Source organism: Giraffa tippelskirchi, chromosome 2, assembly GCF_054371585.1.
Source record: "Giraffa tippelskirchi isolate mGirTip1 chromosome 2, T2T-mGirTip1v1.2.pri, whole genome shotgun sequence".
In the NCBI taxonomy this organism is placed as follows: Eukaryota; Metazoa; Chordata; class Mammalia; order Artiodactyla; family Giraffidae; genus Giraffa; species Giraffa tippelskirchi.
In genome coordinates, this window is record NC_137276.1 from 33,680,852 (window position 1) to 33,699,568 (window position 18,717).

The window sequence follows — 18,717 nt, forward strand, 5'->3', positions numbered from 1 at the left end:
TAAGGATCACGTGTGCTTCCTGTTCCTGGTGTCTTCCCAGATAGTGCATGTCAGATACCAGCTGCTCCGCCTGCACCACCAGGGCCAGCATCTGTGCCCCGGCCTCTCGGTCTGTTCCTTTCTGCCTTGCTCCTTGACTTTGCCACCTTCTTCCATCCCTGCCAGTCTCCAAGTTGTTGATCATTTGCCTGGACTAGAAACTTTGTTCTCACATTACTGCCCCGTACCTGTGGCCTGATTTCCTTCTCTATGTGGCCCCTTGACACCCACATTTCAGGGATGTCCCCTATTCCCTGTCCTTGCTCCGGCTCCCTCGCCCTGTGAGAGGTGGTCTAGTTCTCAAATCACACAGTCCTCTCTTAAGGCTCAGCTCTGCCACTTACTAATTAACCTTGGGGAGCTTCAGTTTCCCATCTGTAAAGTGGAGATGATCTTCATAGGGTTGTTGGGATTCCGCAGACTCATCCATATCAGGATGTAGCCCGGAGCCAGGCGTGCACAAGGTGCTCTTGGATGGGAACCAGTTTAGTTACTGCAAATCAGGAGGCCACTGCAGAAAGACCTACAGTAATTCCTGTGAGAGACTCTGAGGGTCTAGACCCAGTGTGATGATGGGCGGGTGGGGGGAGGAAGAGGAGGGGCCAAGCGAGGCGTGTGTTTGGAAGAGTGGAGTGGCAGGGTTGGTGCAGTGTCTCAGAAGCATGGAGAAGTAGTACTCCGTGCTGAGCAGGAAGCGCCTTCCCTGGTTGACTAGGAGAATAAATGTGGCACTCATGGAGATGCTGGATATACGAGGGGAATCAGTGGGAATGTTGAATTCCATTCCTTGATGTATTGGGTTTCTTGGTAAGAGAAGGACTTCTAGAAGGAAGTTTCTAATAGGCATTTGGAAATTTGGAATCCAAGTTGCGGACTTGGGAGCCATCGGCATCCACGTGAACACTGGGAGGGTGGAGATGCTCTTTGAGGTAGAGTGACAGATGGAGCCCTCAGAGTTGCCCAGTTTAAACTCAGCCTCCACGTATGAGGCCCTCAGTTCTGTTCTTGGCGCCTCCACCAAAAAAAAAACAAACAAAAACCAACCAAACAAAAAACTCAGCCTCCAGACTCCCGCCCTCAGTGGTAGCTTGACTCGGGATCCTTGACCACCCTCCTAGTCTTTGAATGTAGACCTTGGTTTTGGATTGGAACCATCTGGAAAGAACTATAGTAATCTTAATGCTGATTCCCTGCCTCTGAGAGAAGCTTCTTCTTCCTGCTTGCTGGTGTGATATCCTGGCTGGGTTTGGGTAATGGCCCTATTGGTTCAGGTGTGGCTCCACCTGTGTCCCCAGGTCAGGGTGGTTTTACTCAAGAGGAGATGGGGAGCCTGAACTGGTGGTGGGCGTGATACCAGTCTTCCTGTCTGGTATGGCCTGGAGACCATCAATCCCTTTGTTCTGACTCAAAAGCCAAGGTTCAGTTTGACCCTTATCCTTTATTCTGTGCCTATTGGCTCTCATCCTTTCTGTCTGATTCTTCACTGCAAAGTTAGCTTTGGATGTAGAGATTCTTGGACCTGTAACCAGCTCATTTCCTCACATTTGCTCTCCAGAAATAGCAGTAGGAAGAAGATAAGAAAATTGACATTAAAATAGTTAGACATTCCTTACCTCCATTAACTAAGAGTCTTTTTCATGAGCTCATGTGTGATAAAAGGGGCCAGATGAGAAGTCAGTGGAGGCGAAAGTCCTGACAAGAGAATTCTCGCTGTGGTACCAACTGTAAGGTCGGGATTCCCAAAACCACCCTCAGGTTTAATAATTTGGTAGCAGGACTCAAAGAACTCATTGAAAGCTGTTATACTCACAGTTCTGGTGAACAGTGAGAGGATACAGATTAAAATCAGCTAAAAGAAGGAGTGTATAGGGTGGAGTGTGGGGAAGAAGGAAGCATAGAGTTGGCAGGGTTCTCGCCTGTGAAGTCAGGATGCGTCAGTTTCTAGCATTGCATGTGAGAACATATCAGAGCGGTGCTGATCAGGAAGGTCATCCAGGCTGTGGTGTCCATGGTTTTTATTGGGACTCTATTACATTGGGGTTTCCCTGGTGGTTCAGATGGTAAAGAGTCTGCCTGCAATGCTGGAGGTTCGATCCCTGGGTTGGGAAGATCCCCTGGAGAAGGTAATGGCAACCCATTCCAATATTCTTGCCTGGAGAATCCCATGGACAGAGGAGACTGGTGGGCTCCAGGCCATGGGGTCATAAAGAGTTGGACACACCTGAGCGACTAACACACAACACATCCACTGCCCAAGTGGTTCACTTCACTCTCCAGTCCATTAGCTGTGGACTGAAAAGCCCCCCAACCTCAGTCACACTGTTGGCATAGCACAGACACAGTCCTGTGAAGATGACATTCCCAGGCTCTTAGAGATTAACTCCTGGAAGCCAGAGAGCAAAGGCCAGACCTCCTTTTGGAGAGGGGTAAATTCTTTACCAGACAGCATTAATAAAAATCTAATAATATTTGGAACACTCTTAGACCCACTTTTAAAACCTATTCCCCCTAACTCTTGGACACCCTACTGGGAAACACAGAGCTAACTCAATGAAGAGTGTCCTAAGATCCCAAGAAGTGATCAGCCAAACAACCTTACAATAGACCAAAATGAAATTAGCACAGAATGAGATAAAGGAAAATAAGTAAGCTGTGGCCACGGACCAGAAAAGACTGTATATCAAGAACAGATGGAGGAAAAGATAAAGCAAAATAAATTAAACTTCTCATGAAAAGGCTCGGTCTCCTCAGAGCCACAAAGCCTACTGAGGATCCAGCTTTCTAAGCCCCTCCTCCACCTCGGAACTCTGAGCCAACGTTTATTGAGAGAAGCATTTTTGACAGTCTACCTAACCAAGAGTTAATAATTGATGGTCATGTATATAAAATTTCACCTGTTGCACTCAGACGCAAATGGCCCTGGACTGCTACCAGCTTTGAAGGTTCAGAAGACTAGGTACCAGATGAAGGATGACGAAAAGTCAGGAACGCAGCTCTTTTATGGAAGAAAGGAACGTTCCGTAGGGTCCTGGGAACTGCCTTTTTGGGGATGAGGATAGGGGAACAGTCTTAAAGACTTGGAATGGGGGGAAAAAAGTAGGTTGATCCCTGAGGATATTATGTTCTTATGACTACTTATCGAATGGTGGAAGTCAACAACTCTAATTTCTATGTCTGGGAAATTTCTTTTCCCTTATGTTCTGGATTCCAATCTTACTAAGCATATACTTAATGCCAGATACTTCCATTCAGTCCTTGTGACTCAAGAGATAGATAGGGCTTCCCTGGTGGTCCAGTGGATAAGAATCCTCCTGCCAATGCAGGGGACAGGGGTTTGATCCCCCATCCAGAAAGATCCCACATGCCTAGGGGCAACTAAGCCCGCGCACCAGAACTACTAGGCTTGTGCTCTAGAGCTTGGGGGGCTGCAACTACTGAAGTACTTGTGCCCTAAAGCCCATACTCTGCAACAAGAGAAGTCACCACAGTGAGATGCCTGTGCACTGAGACTGGAGAGTAACCCTGCTTGCCGCAAGTAGAGAAAAGTCCCCCAGTAGCAAGGAAGACCCAAAGCAGCCAAAATAAAATAAGTAAATATTTAAAAGAGATAATCTCCCATTTCACATATGAGGCTCTGTCCCTTGCTTCAGGATATGAAGTAAGCAAAACAGGACTCAAACAAGACTGTCTGATTCAACAGTGATGGTCCCTTTATGATACCTAGGGATTTGGAGGAACAGACTTACCTTGGCTTTCCGTGACACATCTGTGTGCCAGCATCACCTGAATAGAACCAACCCAACCACAGAGTGGACAAAATAACCTGCCCCCACATCCATGTACAAAGCGCACATCCTTTACTGATAGCCCCTCTTCAGAACCTATTGACATTTAGTGTGTGTGTCAATCTAATAGATTTGGTAGAATGACTTAACAAAACCTGACTAGAAATAACCTAGAAAGGAAGAATAAGAGAGTAAAAGTGATAGATACAGGGGAGGAAGGAGAACCATTGTCACAGTGTATCCTCTGATGTTTGAAGGCCTTTGTGTGCAAGGAAATCTCGGGGCCAGAGATCCGGATGGATACACCAGTGAGTGTTAAAAATGGTCACTTTTAAAACGTGTCACGTCCCTGACCTCAGCAACCCTGTGAGGTGTGCGAGGCAGTGAGGATTCTACTTGGCCATGATCACACAAGCCTATATGTTGCAGTAACATGAGTCAAAATCAAGTCCTATAAATTTCCCAGCTACGTGTTTGGGACAAGAAGACAGATACATAAGAATTGTCCCTAAGGTAGTGGCAGAAATGTGACAGGCCATCTGCTCAAAAAATAATTCAGTTGGAACAGGTTATAAAGACTGCTTCAGAGGAGGAAGAAATTTGCAAAAATAACCATTTCCCCAGTATAAGGATGTTTTTGAGTATACATTATTATAGCAGTGATTCTCAAAGGGAGCTCTGGGCTGTGGACCAGTGGCCTTAATAGAACCTGGAGATCTGTTGGAAATGTAAATTCTCAAGCCTGACTTCTCATCTGAGTCAAAAAACTCTGGGATGGGGCCCCGTGAACTGTATTTTAACAGGCACTCCTGGTTGTTCTGATGCAGCTAGACTGCTGTACATGGATGCAGATCACTAGAAGCCTTTCTCCTGTCGGGTCTTTTGTCCTGACGCTCTTTGGCTTCCGCCACCTCCCTGGAATGCAGGCTTTGCTTTGTGGCAGATGGTGGGACTGGCGGCTGTGGGTGGTGGACATAGTGCCGCACTTGATTCTAGAGACCTGAGCCGACTGCTTTGTCACTTCCTGGCTCTGTGACTTTGGGCAAGTCACTTGGCCTCTCTGTTTCTTTATCCATGAAGTAGAGTGGTTACCTCCCTCACAGACTTGTGTACACTGAATTAAATACTAAATATGTGTAAAAGTGGCCAACAGCATCTGACACTTAGAAAGGTGTTCAATAAATAGTTTTTTAAAATCTCAGCTAGACATCCAGAAGACACATCTCTAATCCCTGAGGGACCCATGTTGAAATGGGGCCATGGGCTGTGAGAGCTGCAGTGTATTAATCCCCTCTTTATATAGGATGAGATAAGCAGAGGCAGCCAGGAGAAGGAGACTGAGGGATTGAGTCCATGAGGGGTTGGCAAACTGGTGGTTGGGCCTAATCCGGCCTATGCTTGTTTTTGTACCACCGGTCAACCTGGAATGGAGTGTGTGTGTGTGTGTGTGTGTGTGTATTTTTATTTTTTGGCTTGCCTTTAATTAGACTGAACTCTTGCAGTTTTAAAAGTGGAATCAATCAGAAGGCAAGGGTATCGGGAAGTAATTTTCCAATACTTGTAAACTCAAATTCTTCTTTGGAGTAAGGCAGGCTTTTGTTTACTGTTCACAGGGTTACTTCTGAGTTGCAAAAAAAAAAATCCCTCTTCAAACTGGGCTGCCACAACTGGACAGAAAGCATAAGGATGTTTTTTTCCCTGCATCTGGGTTTTTATATTTTTAGGGGTTAAAGAAAAATCGAACAATGTGCTATGTGAATATTATATGAAATTCAAATTCCAGCTTCCATAAATGAAGGTTTATTGGAACACAGCCACCCCATTCACTCGATATTGTCTGTGGCTGCTTTTGTACTACAGCAGCAGAGTTGAATAGTTGTGACTGAGCCCATGTGGCCATCAAAGCCTAAAGTATTTGCTAACTGGCCCTTTATAGAAAAGGTTTGCTGACCCCTGGGCTACATAGAAGATAGAGAATAGACGCAAGAGATGATGCAGAAGATGGTGATAAATCACACACATTGCTGAGCTCTGCCAGGCACTGTGCTAAGCACTTCTCATGCTTATATCATTTAATTCTTAGAACAGCGCAAGTGTATCATTATCCCCATTTTTCAGATGGGAAAACTGAGGCTTATAACTTGCTCAGGGCTACAGTATCCGTAGGCAGAGGAGCCAGGGTTTGAATTGAGGTCCAGTTGCCTTCCCAGCCAAGCTTGGAACCACTGTACTCTCCTGCTTTGCGGTGTTAAGTGGGTCAGGCTAGAAGAGACTTAGGGTCTCTGAGCTGTGCCAGGCAATAGATGGAGGGCAGGTTGGTAGCTGGCTGAAGGGAGACAGGGGTGCCTTGTAGTCTGATGAAAACTCAGGATGATTAGATTTTGAAATGTTTATGGGGTTCGTTTAATGGAAAGAAGAAAGGCAGGCAGGTAGAGAAAAGCCCTTATCACAGCAGATACCTCTGGGCTTAAATCACGTTCTCCCCGTCCCATAGTGCCAGTAGCCATGGAAAAAGTGCTTATGGATGTCTTCCTCTCCGGGTCTGTTCATTAGCCCAGTCTGCTAATGAGGGGAGGTCATTCTGAGCCCACATCAGGCTTAAAAACGGGGGAGCACAAGTCAGTGAGTCAGGACTGGACAGGAGAGTTCTGAGGCCTTTTTGTCTGTAAAGTAAGAATGTCAAGAACAATTGTTTCTTCATTACTGTGAATGTGAGCCTTGTGTTTCCAAAGGTCAGCGCCTGTGAGCACATCATGGTTTAGAGTGGGTTCCTATGGTAATTAGGCCATCGTGACTGAGGGCATTTTGTGTCAGGCAACGGGGCACTGGATTTTCGTCTTTCTGAGCACTGCATGCTTGTTTCCTGAAAACGTAACCATTTCTGTTTTCCCTCTTTTCTGCCTGTTTGCCTCCTTTCTGTGCCACACGTAGTTCTGGAGTCAGAGAATTCCTCAGCAGGTATGGTTTCTCTTGTATCTGTTCTATCCCTGCCTTCCATCGGGAACCCTTCAATCAGAGGGAACCAAGGAATATTCCTGAGAGTGAGGGGTTCTTTTTTTTTTATCCCTCAGATGAGTGGAGGCTTTCTTCCAATGCCGATGCCAATGGAAATGCCCAGCCCTCTTCACTCGCTGCCAAGGGCTACCGAAGTGTGCATCCCAGCCTTCCCTCCAGCAAGCCCCAGGTAGGCGTGTGCCCAAGGGCAGGGTGGGGACCACTCTTGAGCCGGATAGCTTGCACTTGTGCCTGCCCGCTCACTCAGCTGGATGATGGACTGGGTTCTGAGTCGCACTTTTGATCACCTCTGGGAAAGCCCCAGGAGGACCAGGGTTAGACAGGAAGGAGTTGGGGTCAAGGAAAACAGAAGCAGGGGGTGAGGCTGGTCTGTACTGAGCATCAGAAATATCAGCCCAGTGTTTCCTAGGTTTGAAACGTGTGTAGAAATGATCTGAAAGAGGGAATGCCAAGCCAGAAGAAAGGTCTGAGCCTGTTTTGTAACAGCTTTTTAGAGTATAATATTCAAAAAGAGAGTGCACTCTTGTGTTTAGTCCATTAATTTGCTAGAGTTGGAACTGTAAGAGTTCCAGCAACTCTGTCCTTACAGCTTTTAGATTAGGGAGCTGCAGCCAGCACTTAATCTAGCAACCTAGAAGCAGCAGTTGGAAGTTCAAATGGCTTTAAGCTGCCTAGCACTACCTTACAAAAGAAAATCCCCCACGTGGTACACATGGGAGGAGGAATAATTTTGCTGAAGTTTTTCTCCCAAGTTGTTTTCCTGATCTTTCTTCCTTCCTCTCCCTGTTGCTACTTTGCCAGCTTGACGAAAGGAATAGACCCTGTTGTAATTCAGGCAGTCCGTAAAGAGTGTTTTTACATAGCGGAGTAACAGCCATCGAATGGAGCAATCCATTCTTTTAAAAAGAGCTGTGCTGCTCAAAAACAGCAGAAATGTGTTCCTTACGCAGTCCGCCTCCCCACGCCTGCCTTCTGTGCCTATGCTCCCAGAACTCCTCAGGAACCCAGGGACTCCACATGCGTTTCTACTTCCCACCCTGCTTTTCCAATGATTCTCTGGGTTCTGCTCATGGGGACATAAAATTGCACTTGACCCTGGAATGAAATTGAGTTGGAGATGATGCCTTCCCTCCCCTCTGCAGACCCCCATCTCCACAGGCTTAAAGCAGGTTGCTGAATTGTGTGGAGCCCTGCTCAGCACCCCGCTCTCTGATCAAAGTCCCCCATATACCCCCACCCCCGGTGCAGGGCCACTGATCAGAGCCAGGAGCTGCAAATGGCAGGCCTGGCCCGGCCTCCTGAAGGCCTCATTAGACTCAGGACATGGGAGGTCCCTTGTCCAGTAAATGATGTGCCGTCATTTCTAAGCCCTTTCCCAGCATCTAAATCTGCTGCTGGTGGCGGGCACAGTTCCTTCTCAGCACTCTCCAGGTTGGATACAGTTGGCTCTGTACCCAGGGTAGGAGATAAAGCTAATTAACCCTGGGCACATGTAGAAGCACACAGCCTCTTCCACTATCAGTGACTTAGCCCAAAAGGTAGCTCACTAAGTCCTTTTGGCTTCTAAAACAGTTCTTCTAAAGAGAAGATTTTAAGAGCATGTCAAGTGAACAAAAATCCCCTTTAAATACATTTACTGATGACAACTTTGTTGAGCATTTGTTGCATTCAGATCACTGTGTGAAACATTGCCCTCAAGGAGTTTGTGAGGGTGAGCCTCATAGCAAGGATGACCATTCTGTAACAGCGCCTACGAATTGTGTATGCATCTTCTCATCTCTTACTGTCTGAGAAGTTTCTTTGTACTGGGGTGTCTAAAACGATACCTGGCAGGTTGCTGAGATAAGAGGTTTTCTGTATGTTCAGTGTAAAGTTGACCATCCAGCTTTCAAGAGCCTTTAGGTCATAAATTTGTTTTCTGAATGCAAAAATGACTTCTTGTTTCCATAGCCATGGCCAGAGCTAATAGAATATGCTGATTTAGATGGAGCTTGGGTAGTTGGGCTGCTGACTGCCCTGGCTTAGTTTCAGACGAAGACAGCTCTCAGACCCCTGCAGGCCTAGCATCTCCTCCTAAGGAGGAGTCCAGGGACTCATGGGCCAGAGGGGAATCCTGTGTCCTGTTGCCCCCACCTCTGCCTTTCCTCCCACTGCCCTGCTCGCCTTACCTCCGGCTCGCCTTACCTCCGGGGACAGGCAACCAAGGCTTTCCCATCTCTGACAGCATCATTTTAGTGGGCCCCAGTGGAGCAGGGACTAGTAGTTTCTGAAACTGTATACACTAGGATCATGGCAGATTCTTCAAGCAGCCTCATGTTTTTCACTGTCCCATCTTCTAAAAAAATAAATGGAATTTCATTAGTAGCTAGCTGGGGAGAAGTGCCAACTGCCTCGGTGGTTCCCACCGTGTTTACAATAAAAGAGAAAGTAGTTCCTTCCATGTAAAGCAACTGTGCCTACCCTCCTCCTTCTTGGAGCTAAAAGGAGCCCCAGAACAGGAAGACCTTGGCTCCAAGCGTGTTGTCAGCACTCTGGGGAAGCGTCCTCTCCACAGGGTCAGGGCCCTGGGAAGCTTCAGGCCTGATGTAATTCAGCCCTGGCCCCTTATATGGCCACAGCCACATTAAGTTAAAAACTCACTGAAACCAGTTGCTATCTTTGGACCAGAAGGAATCGCATGGGGGACACTTGAGCTCAAAATAATTTTGAACCTCACTCAAAATTGCCTTTTGCCTACCTCCCTGACCACCACCATCAGCTCGCCTTGGTGCATGCTTGTTCAAGTGTTTTGTTTCTAGAGAGCATTGTTTCAGTCCAATAGCATACCCCAACTTCCAGCCTAAGTTCACCAAGAGAGTGTACACCTGGAAAGTTCTGTTCCTGCCTATGCTAAAAATACATTTTGTATTTTTGGTTGGTGGATATATGGCCGCATTCGATGGGCGCTGTCCTGGGCTCCCTGTGGAAAGGATAGGCATCAAGTTAACCTAGTTTGCTAAGGGGTATATTGTTTACTGTCTCTTGGTTGATAGTATAGTCCAGACCCATACTTTATTTCACTTATTCACCCTCACTAACATCCCTTCCCCTTGCTGCCTGCACTCTGCAGAAAATAAAAAGGAAATATAAAATAACCCCCAAATAGGCCACACCCTTGCACCCTCCCAGTTTAGGGTTATAATCCATTTTCCATCCAAACTCTGCCTCACCTGTGCAGTTTAGTGGAAGGTTCTGGTTTTCTTCTCATAGTGGGTGACCTTTAAAGATAGGGGCCAGTGGAGAAAGTCTGGGTGTCTTAAGTTGCTGTAAGAAAATAACAAAGACAGGTGATTCGATTAGCAGACGTTTATTTGTCACAGGTCTGGAGGCGGGGAAGTCCAAGATCAAGGAGCTTGTCCCTTAGGTTTCTGGTTAGGGCTCTCTTCCTGGAGTGCAGACACCACCTTCTCCCTGTGTCCTCACCTGATAGAAAGAGAGGGCTCTGGTCTCTCTTGCTCATCTTATAAGGATGCCAGTCCCATCATGGGGTCTCACCCTCGTGACATCATCTAACCTTCATTACCACCCACAGGCCCCACCTCCAAATGCTATCCCTTGGGGTTTGGGGTTCAACTTATGAATTTTATGGGGCCACACATCCAGGAAAATAAACTTTCCTTATGGCCTAATTCCCAGGTGAACCACAGGTTCATAGATGGCACTCCTTGACATGAAGATCATCTGGCGATTTATCACTTTCCCCAACCCTCTGCCCCACTGAGCCCCAAGGAGGAGCTAGGGGCTGTGTTGAAGGAGAGGAAATGAGATGGGGGCTGTAATTTTCTAGCTCTGAGCCTAGAACCAGAGCTTTGCACATAAACCATGAGCCTGAGGCTGATCACCCTTTTCTAGGATTGTCTGTGCCTGGTGGCTGGATGGGGATAGGGAATGAGCTGAAATCAGGTAAACCAGGCACCGTCAGATGCCAATCCAGCTGGCCAGTCAGTTGCTTCATGGCCTGGCCCCTTTGTTCTGGGTGCATCAAAAATAGGAGACAGCATGCTTTTAATCTCATGACTGTCTTCCTTCTAATAAGTTCCATCAAGTTGTTTCCTAGGAGACAAGAGCACTCATGGATTCTAAGTCCTTAGCAGTCTCTTCTTGGTGGGCTTTAGCTTATTATGCCTGTGGGATTGAGTGCTGAATCTTAGGGACTCAACTGAGATGTTTGCCTCTGGTGAACACAGCTCTGAATGATTTTTCTGGTCCTACATTTCCAAAGGGAATAGAATGAAACATGCTCAAGAATTTGAGGGAATTCAAACCTTGGAAGCCAAAGGCATGGAGTGGAAGGTCTTTGAGGAAAGGAGATGGGAGAAGGCTGGGAGCTCTTAGGCTTCTTCCACTGGTACTTAGCCCTTGGGCACCCTTGTTGGGTCAGGAGGTCTCAGGGTGTGCAGGTCAGTCCAGAACTAGTGTCAGGCTGACTTAGCACCTGGGCTGAGCTCAGTGTCATGTGAAGTAGAGGGGAGTCAGCCTGCCTCTCCAGGTGAGTATGATCCGGTCCTTGACTTTATCCGGAGAAGAAATGAACAAGCCAGGAGGAGTCTAAGCTGAGGGTTTGCTTACAATCGTGTCAGGAATTGTTTTTTCTTCAGATCATGTTGTGCTGCTGTTTCTAATGGTCGTCCTTCTTCCCATTTCCCCTCTTCTTTCTTTCTTTTTACTGTGTCTCAAAAATACTACGAAGGTCCTCTCTGCCCCACGCCCTCCTTTCCCCAAAGAGGACCGCTTTGCATGGCAGCCCCCCAGCACCCGCAGTCCCTCCAGGGACTCACTCTACCTGAGCTCACCAAAGCCTTACCTCCCACCTGGCACCCTCAGCCGGCAGAGCCCCTCACTACCCGGGCCCATCTCTGTACCCCTGGCAGCCAGATCAGCCCCCCGAGGTGTGCCATGTCCTGGGCTCCTGCCTCCGGGTTCCACATTCCCTGGCGCTTGGTCCCAACCCCAGCAGCGCTTTGCAGCCACCAGGACAGTCGCTAGAGAGAATGTGAGCTCTAACCCACGTCATGAGACAGTTGGGAATAAAAAGGTCAGCAGCTTATATGTACCTTGTTTATCCCATAACGTTCGCCTGGTGGCATCGGAAAACCTCTCTGGTGTTGCACGTGACCCAGCCAAAGGCACTGAAGCTGCAGGCACTCGGGCACCGGCTCCCACCATTGTCTCCCGCATAGCCGGCACAGGGACGCCACCCTCTGCTGCGCCTCCCAGCCCTCCCAAGCTATCCTTTGACATCCGTAAAGATGCCGTTGGCTGTGGCCAGAGTCCTTTCCTGGGGCCTTGGCCTTCGTTCCCAGACGCAGTGAGAGCACCTGGGCTAGGCCCCCAGGTTACCTCTGATCCCGAAAACTGGAAGAGAAAAGAACCTTACCTTTTGCAGCCGTGTTATCCAGCCAAGGCAAGGAATTAGGAATGTGTGTGTGTCTTCTCCACCGTCTCTTCTCAAAACTCATGTGAGCAGCTCTTTTTTGTTTTCTGGGCCACCCTGCCCTCCCTTTCCTCGTTAATAATGCTGCAGCTTGATCCCAAATTCTTCTCTCTAAACATCTCAGCACAGTCCTCTCAATCTCCCTGCCTCTTTCCTGTAAATATGTAAGTATGCTGGAGCGTGGAATCCGTAGACTAATAACATGGTGAGATGTTTTATACATTTTGTATCAAGATGCCAGAGAAATGGTCTTCACTCTCAAGCTTTCAGGCTCTGCAAGCCATTTTGGGGGTTAAACACAGCCTGCCTGCGTGTTGTTCTCTTTCTCTCTCTCTCTCAAGTGTTAAAAGGATTCAAAAATAGATGGATGGAAAGTAAAGTTGGATGGGGTTCCCTCTGTGTCATAGAGTGTCAGGAGGCCAGCTGGCTAGCGCTGACTGTCTCGTGTACTCGGAGGAAAGGGCACTGATTAAATATTTCTCAGAGTACCTCACTGCATGTCCACTCTCAACTGTTTAAATATGGAATTCCTTCTTCCCCGCGCTTCCCCTTCACGTAACAACCCCCTTGTTTCCCACAGGATGCCACTTCCTCCAGCCCAGCCCCGTCTGAGGTAATAGTTGTCCCTCTCTACCGGGTTAATACCGACAGAGGGCACGAAGGCACTGACAGACCTCCAGCATCTCTGGGGCCCCACGGCCTCCCGGTCCCGGCGGCTGCCCCTGCCGGCTCACCTCTGACCTTCCCGACTCTAGACGATTTCATTCCCCCTCATCTGCAGAGGCGGCCCCACCACAGCCAGCCAGCCAGCACCCCTGGCTCCCTCCCCCCAGCTAGCCAGACTCCACCGTCCTTCTCACCGCCACCTCCGCTGGTCCCTCCGGTCCCCGAGGGCCTCCGCAGAGTCTCGGAGCCTGACCTCACGGGAGCTGTTTCAAGTACCGTAAGCTTGCGGGATCCCCTTTCTCCCAGCTTTCCTGAATGTCTGCTCCCAGCAGTAAGAAAACCAGCAAACCAACCCCCAACCCCTTTCTCACTGAAGTACTAAGTTCTGAGAGAGATGTCGGCCGCCCTGTGTTTGTGTGATGACCGGGCCCGTGTTTGCTTTCACTAGAGCATGCCTCCCCTGTGTGTTCTGTGGGCCCCCGTGGCTGTTCACCAGTCTGTCTAGACGCTCTTCCTCTCTGTCCTGTTTGGAATGTACATCTTCCTGCAGAGAAAACCACTTCCGTGGCCTTTCCTTGGACTAGCTGTGCTCTTCGGGGGGCTGGGCAGATGTAGTATGGAGAGCCGAGGAGAGCTACAGAAGTGCGTGGAAAAGCCAGCAGCAGTCACAGTGCTCACCATTTTTCTAGCAGGGAGCAGGGAGATTCTAGGGGAGGCAGAGATTCACTCTTGTTGATTCTGCAAGCTAGCAGGCTTTCTTTTATATACAGCAATGGCAGAGACCGGGTTTTAAAAACAGAGTTTAATTGAGTACATGGAGAGACAAGCCTGGTACGAGTGTTAGCACTGTTTCCTCAAAAGGAAGAACGTTGTTGAGGCCCCTGCATAGTGGCCACCAGGGAATTTTGAGGCAAAACAGTGCTCCAGTGGTCATGGGAAGTTAAGTGTCCTGACACTTCAGGTCCTGTTCTGCGAGGGACGTGTCCCCATCATTGTGGGAAAGCCAAGAGCTTTAGAGGAAAGACTGAGTCAAAGGACTCAGTCTGTTCTCTCCTCAGGAGCCCTGGGAACCAAGAGACTGAAAGAACCTCAGTGTGAGTCATAAAATGGGGACATGTGGATCAGTTGGGGCTTTGGGTGCAGTGGGACCAAGTACAGAGAAGTTTCTTTTTCAGGGCTCTGCACAGAGAGGGTGCTCATTAAATGTCAGCTTTGGTGCTGAGGGCGTGCCCTAGTAAACGAGCCAGAGCCCCTCAAAAATAAGTATCTGGCTAGTTAACCATTCATCATTGAGTTCCGGTCATGTTCTAGGTATTCTGCTAAATGCTGCGGGCACAACCATGAACAGGATTTATCTGAGTGGTATGTGGGTGCTCAAGTGTAGTGCTCATGGGATCCTCTGAGGTTATACTCCTAGAGTTTCTGATTGAGTGGGTCTGGGGAGGGGCTGAGGACTGAGACTTGGTTATAGGCATGGGGGAATTCTGATGCTGAGGATCTGTGGACCACATTTTAAGATGTAGTGACCTAGTGGGTCATGCAATTGACTGATGTAACTAAATGTTCCTTAAAGAGGTATGCCTACAAAACTGGCTCCAGTGGCTTATTAAACATTAGCCAGTCATGCAGAGAGCAGGTAGTAAACTTGTTTTTTGGCTTGTAAGAGAAATTACAGTGAGCTATCAGGTAAACCAAAGCTGAGAAAGGCTACATCCCAGGCTTGGTCCTCTGCTCAGACCTCTAGATACAATGTGATGCAATTAAATGAAAAGTGTGAGTCACTCAGACGTGTCTGACTCTTTGCAACACTATAGACTATAGCCTGCTGGGCTCCTCCATCCATGGAATTTCCAGGCAAGAATACTGGAGTGGGTAGCCATTTGTTTCTCCAGGGGATCTTCCCAACCCAAGGATCAAACCCGGGTCTCCCGAATTGCAAGCAGATTCTTTACCATCTGAACCACCAGGGAAACCCAGTGGTTAGGTGAGGACCTGGCCAAATGTGGCCCAGGGACTTGGATATCCTAGCTTTGAGCCTTGCCACTCAGCTCTGTTGGAGAAAGGTACTAGATTGTTCACTGATGCACTTTCCTCACCCCAGCTCAACTTATAGATGAATTTAGAAGCCACTCTTGTTTTGGAAAGTACAGGCAGGGAATGTTTCTCTGGAGCAGCATGTAAAGCAAGTCTTGTTTTTATGGCACTAGAGTATCATCATGAGTAGTGCTGTTGTGTATTCTACACTTTGGTCTTCCCTGGTGGCTCAGCGGTAAAAGAATTTGTCTGTAACATAAGAGACACAGGAGATGCGGGTTTGATCACTGGGTTGGGAAGATGCCCTACAGGAGGGAATGGCAACCCACTCCAGTATTCTTGCCTGGGGAATCCCATGGACAGAGGAACCTAGTGGGCTACAATCCATAGGGTCACAAAGAGACTTGACTGAGGTGACTGAGCATGAGCATTCTACTCTTTGTCATTTGCGTAGATCTAGATTTTCATCTTGAGTTTTTTTCTGGTGTGCCAGGAAAGATTAGTTGGGCCAGTATCTTCAGCTTCTCAAACTTGTCTGGTTAGCCTGGTATAGACTTCCCAAGTGGACTTCCTTTGGCCTGATAACTTCTAGTTTGGCCTTGGGTACAGAGTAAGAGGTGAAAAAGGAAACTGGTCAGACTCGTACATTGAGTGAGAATTATCAAGAGAAACAGGAGCTCCTGTGGATGGTGGTCAAACGATGGGTTTATATCTGCTCCATTTGCAGTGATTGAAGAATAAGAAGGAAGAAAATTTCATGTTAATTGATCCAAGTTCTTTTAGTCAATAGTCATTTTTGTGATGTTCCAGAAACAAAATTTATGCCAGAGTAAAATCTAGGAGATGCTTAATGTTCACGTGATCCACCCCGGCACTTACACTTTAAAGAGCTGTATGCCTGATTTTTTGTGTGTTTCTTGGGTGCATTGTGGCAGAGTTTTGACACTGCTATGTCATTTGTCTTTATTACATTACTTTGAAAGTAAATGAAGACAAGAGTAGTTGTTTTTCCACTATGCAAAAGAAAGAAATGAGGCACTTTTGTCCAAGATCACATTTTGTCTCTTGAGTCTTGGGGAAAGGTTTTATTCACTAAATTGAGCTGCCACTCATAACTAACAGCTGTTAGAGCACTTTCAGAAAAGGTGGGCTGACCAAGCCGGTATTTTTAAGAAAGTCCCTACTGTGTGTCAGGAGCTGTCCTGGGTGCTGACACACATATCCTCTCTTTTGATGGGCATGTGTTTCCTTGCTACAGAAGTTGTAGCTGGTAGATGTCTCCTGTCATTCATGTGGCATTTACTGAGCACTGAGGTCTGCAGGGCATTGTGCTAGATGCAGGTGGAAGATAAGGAAAGGAAGCGGGGTCCCTGTCCTGCAGCTGCTTATAGAGTCCTTGGTCTCTGGTGAAGCATACTGATTGCTTTGAGCTACACTTTTATCTGGAAGGTAACTATCAGTCTTGTTCTTCAAGCCTGTTATTCTGGCTTTAGGGTCTGTAAGCCTCAAAATAGAAACTTTGCAAAATTTATAGGACTTATAGAGGAAACTACATATCCTTACTACATTTTGAGATCTTATTTTCATGTCTCTAAAAAGATTGATATGATTCCCATTATGCAGATTGTAATATTAGTAGTAATAATTTTATTGGTACTTCTGGCAGAAACCTCAGACTCTCAAAATCAGGATTTTCATAAGTCTTCAGAGATCTTTGTGACTCAATATTGGAGTGAAAAATGCCATAGTAGGACTAGATAATGTCCTAGAAGTGAGTGCTGGTAGGGTTGTTCAGTGGTACAGATGAGAACAGCTTTCCAAGAGTTCCAATACTTAACTCTTCCCTGTTCTTATTAATACATTGATGGCTTCTCATCCTCACAGCATCTCAGTGTTTCTTTACATAAGTACTAAACTTTCCTGATTTCCCCCCAATTAAACCAGTTCTCGTTCTCAAATTGCATTGTGGGTTGCATGAGTTTTGCATGTTATGCTACTTTGATTTGAATTTGCTTTTTCAGTAACTGGATTGAGCCACAGTTATGACCAGATGAAAATAATGAATGATGTTGCTGAGACTTCGAGTAATATTCACCTTCCTTCTCTCCCCTTACTAATCCCAACAAAAAGAATAAGCATTCCACATTAAGCTTCTAACTGGAATCAACACGCCTCACTGGTTACATTTCTTTTTATAATTAAGGTCCTTGTAAAGCTTTGAATCTCTTCTTTTTAGAAAGCCTTATCTCTAGGTTTCATGTAGTTGCACTGAGTGACAATGTTTGCTTCCTTTTCAGGACTTGAGTCCTCTATTAAATGAAGCTTCTTCATCCCACGCTGGAACTGATTCCCAGACCTTTGCATCAGTTAGCAAGCCATCATCTGCCTACCCTTCCACGACAATTGTCAATCCCACTATTGTGCTCTTGCAACACAATCGAGGTAAGGGGTCTGGGAGGTGCACCCCGCCCGCAGCTGGCCAGAATCAGCCTAGCTGTCCTGTGACGTCTGGGGCAAGGATTCTGCCATTCCACAGAACTATTCACAAATCTCATTCTTCCCAAAGACTACCTGCCCCAGTTCACTCACTCGCATAACCCACAAAGTAGATTGCAGCAGCAGACAGAGGCCCCCTTATGGGGGTGAGGCCAGGTGTCTGAATAAATAGGTGACGTGTGTCCCAAAGCCTGGGTATTCAGTTTTCCTCAGATGGGAGCTCCAAAAAGAGAGAAAAGACAGAAAGGACAATGTCTGCCCCTTAATTCCTGTCATGGGAATTCTAGTCAGAGCTTTGCTGGGAAAATCTTGGTGTTGTCATATCTCTTTTAAGTACCATTCTAAATCCTGTAGTTCTGTGACATGGAATTCCTAGAAAGCAAAATTTCAAACACCAAAATTAAAAATAAAAGAAAGAAAACCTACCGGATGGGAAATTTTCTAAAATAGAAACTGTTTTTGTATCTCTACAACAGAAGCTTTTGAACTTTCTCTTAGTGACTCATGGCCTCCATTCTCCAAAAGTCACTGCACTGGGCACTCCCTCAGCAGTGCCCTCTGGGGACTTGGGGTTGGGGTGGTTCTTTGCCCCTTATGCTATGTGGCCCCAGACAGCGCTGCTGAGGGCTTTCCTGTTTGTTTTCTAGAGTTTCTCTGACTGCTTCTGGTTGGTTCTTCCCCTTCTCTGAAGGGGTGTCTTAGGGGAAACAGAGTGCTTTGAGGTAATCATTGTATATGTTGACCTTTTTGCCTGAAAATTCCCGAAGATGACTCTAAGTCCCAAGTTTTCCTTTTTTTAAAAGTTTAATTTAGTTATTTGGCTGCACTGGGTCTTAGTTGCAGCATGCTGGGATCTATTTCCCTGACCAGGGAACAAACCTGGGCCCCCTGCACTGGCAGCACAGAGTTCTAGCCACTGGTTACCTAGGAGGTCCTGAAAGTTTTCATTTTTGAAATTCCATGCAGGAATAAACTTTCCCTTTACAAAAGTCCTTTTCAGTGTAAAATGTCAAGTTTTAAAGCCGTTTCCTAGTGTAAAAGGGGCTCTTGAGTCTGAATTTCAAAACACAGTGAAGGTTTAATCATTTTATTCAGAGCTCAGCTCAGTACCGAATCTTCCTTGACTCCCTGCACATCCACTTCATAGTTTTCCTCCCTGCCCCTCCCTCTCTGTGTTAACTTGGACGAAAATCGACTGGAGTCTATTTT

General features: G+C 47.0%; 1 protein-coding gene and 1 long non-coding RNA gene across 45 annotated transcripts in view; one reads left to right on the forward strand and one right to left on the reverse strand.

Moving 5' to 3' along the window:
* SORBS1 (sorbin and SH3 domain containing 1) overlaps positions 1 to 18,717 on the forward strand; it is a 235,927-nt gene that overhangs the window by 131,729 nt on the left and 85,481 nt on the right. For 17 of the 44 annotated variants that reach the window (XM_081552025.1, XM_081552102.1, XM_081552052.1 and 14 more), the window contains 3 exons: positions 6,896 to 7,008; positions 12,893 to 13,255; positions 17,310 to 17,454. In XM_081552025.1, coding sequence (XP_081408151.1) covers positions 6,896 to 7,008; positions 12,893 to 13,255; positions 17,310 to 17,454 — 621 coding nt within the window. Of the gene's footprint in view, positions 1 to 6,755; positions 6,783 to 6,895; positions 7,009 to 12,892; positions 13,256 to 17,309; positions 17,455 to 18,717 lie in introns of all 44 variants that reach the window. The other 27 variants (XM_081552014.1, XM_081552085.1, XM_081552035.1 and 24 more) reach the window with 5 other exon arrangements.
* LOC145530749 (uncharacterized) overlaps positions 5,283 to 18,717 on the reverse strand; it is a 30,873-nt gene continuing 17,438 nt past the window's right edge. Inside the window, exons 2-4 of the long non-coding RNA XR_014072053.1 lie at positions 12,256 to 13,684; positions 10,049 to 10,142; positions 5,283 to 9,174 (exon numbers count right to left, since the gene is read on the reverse strand). This is a non-coding gene — a long non-coding RNA (uncharacterized LOC145530749). The remainder of the gene's footprint in view (positions 9,175 to 10,048; positions 10,143 to 12,255; positions 13,685 to 18,717) is intronic.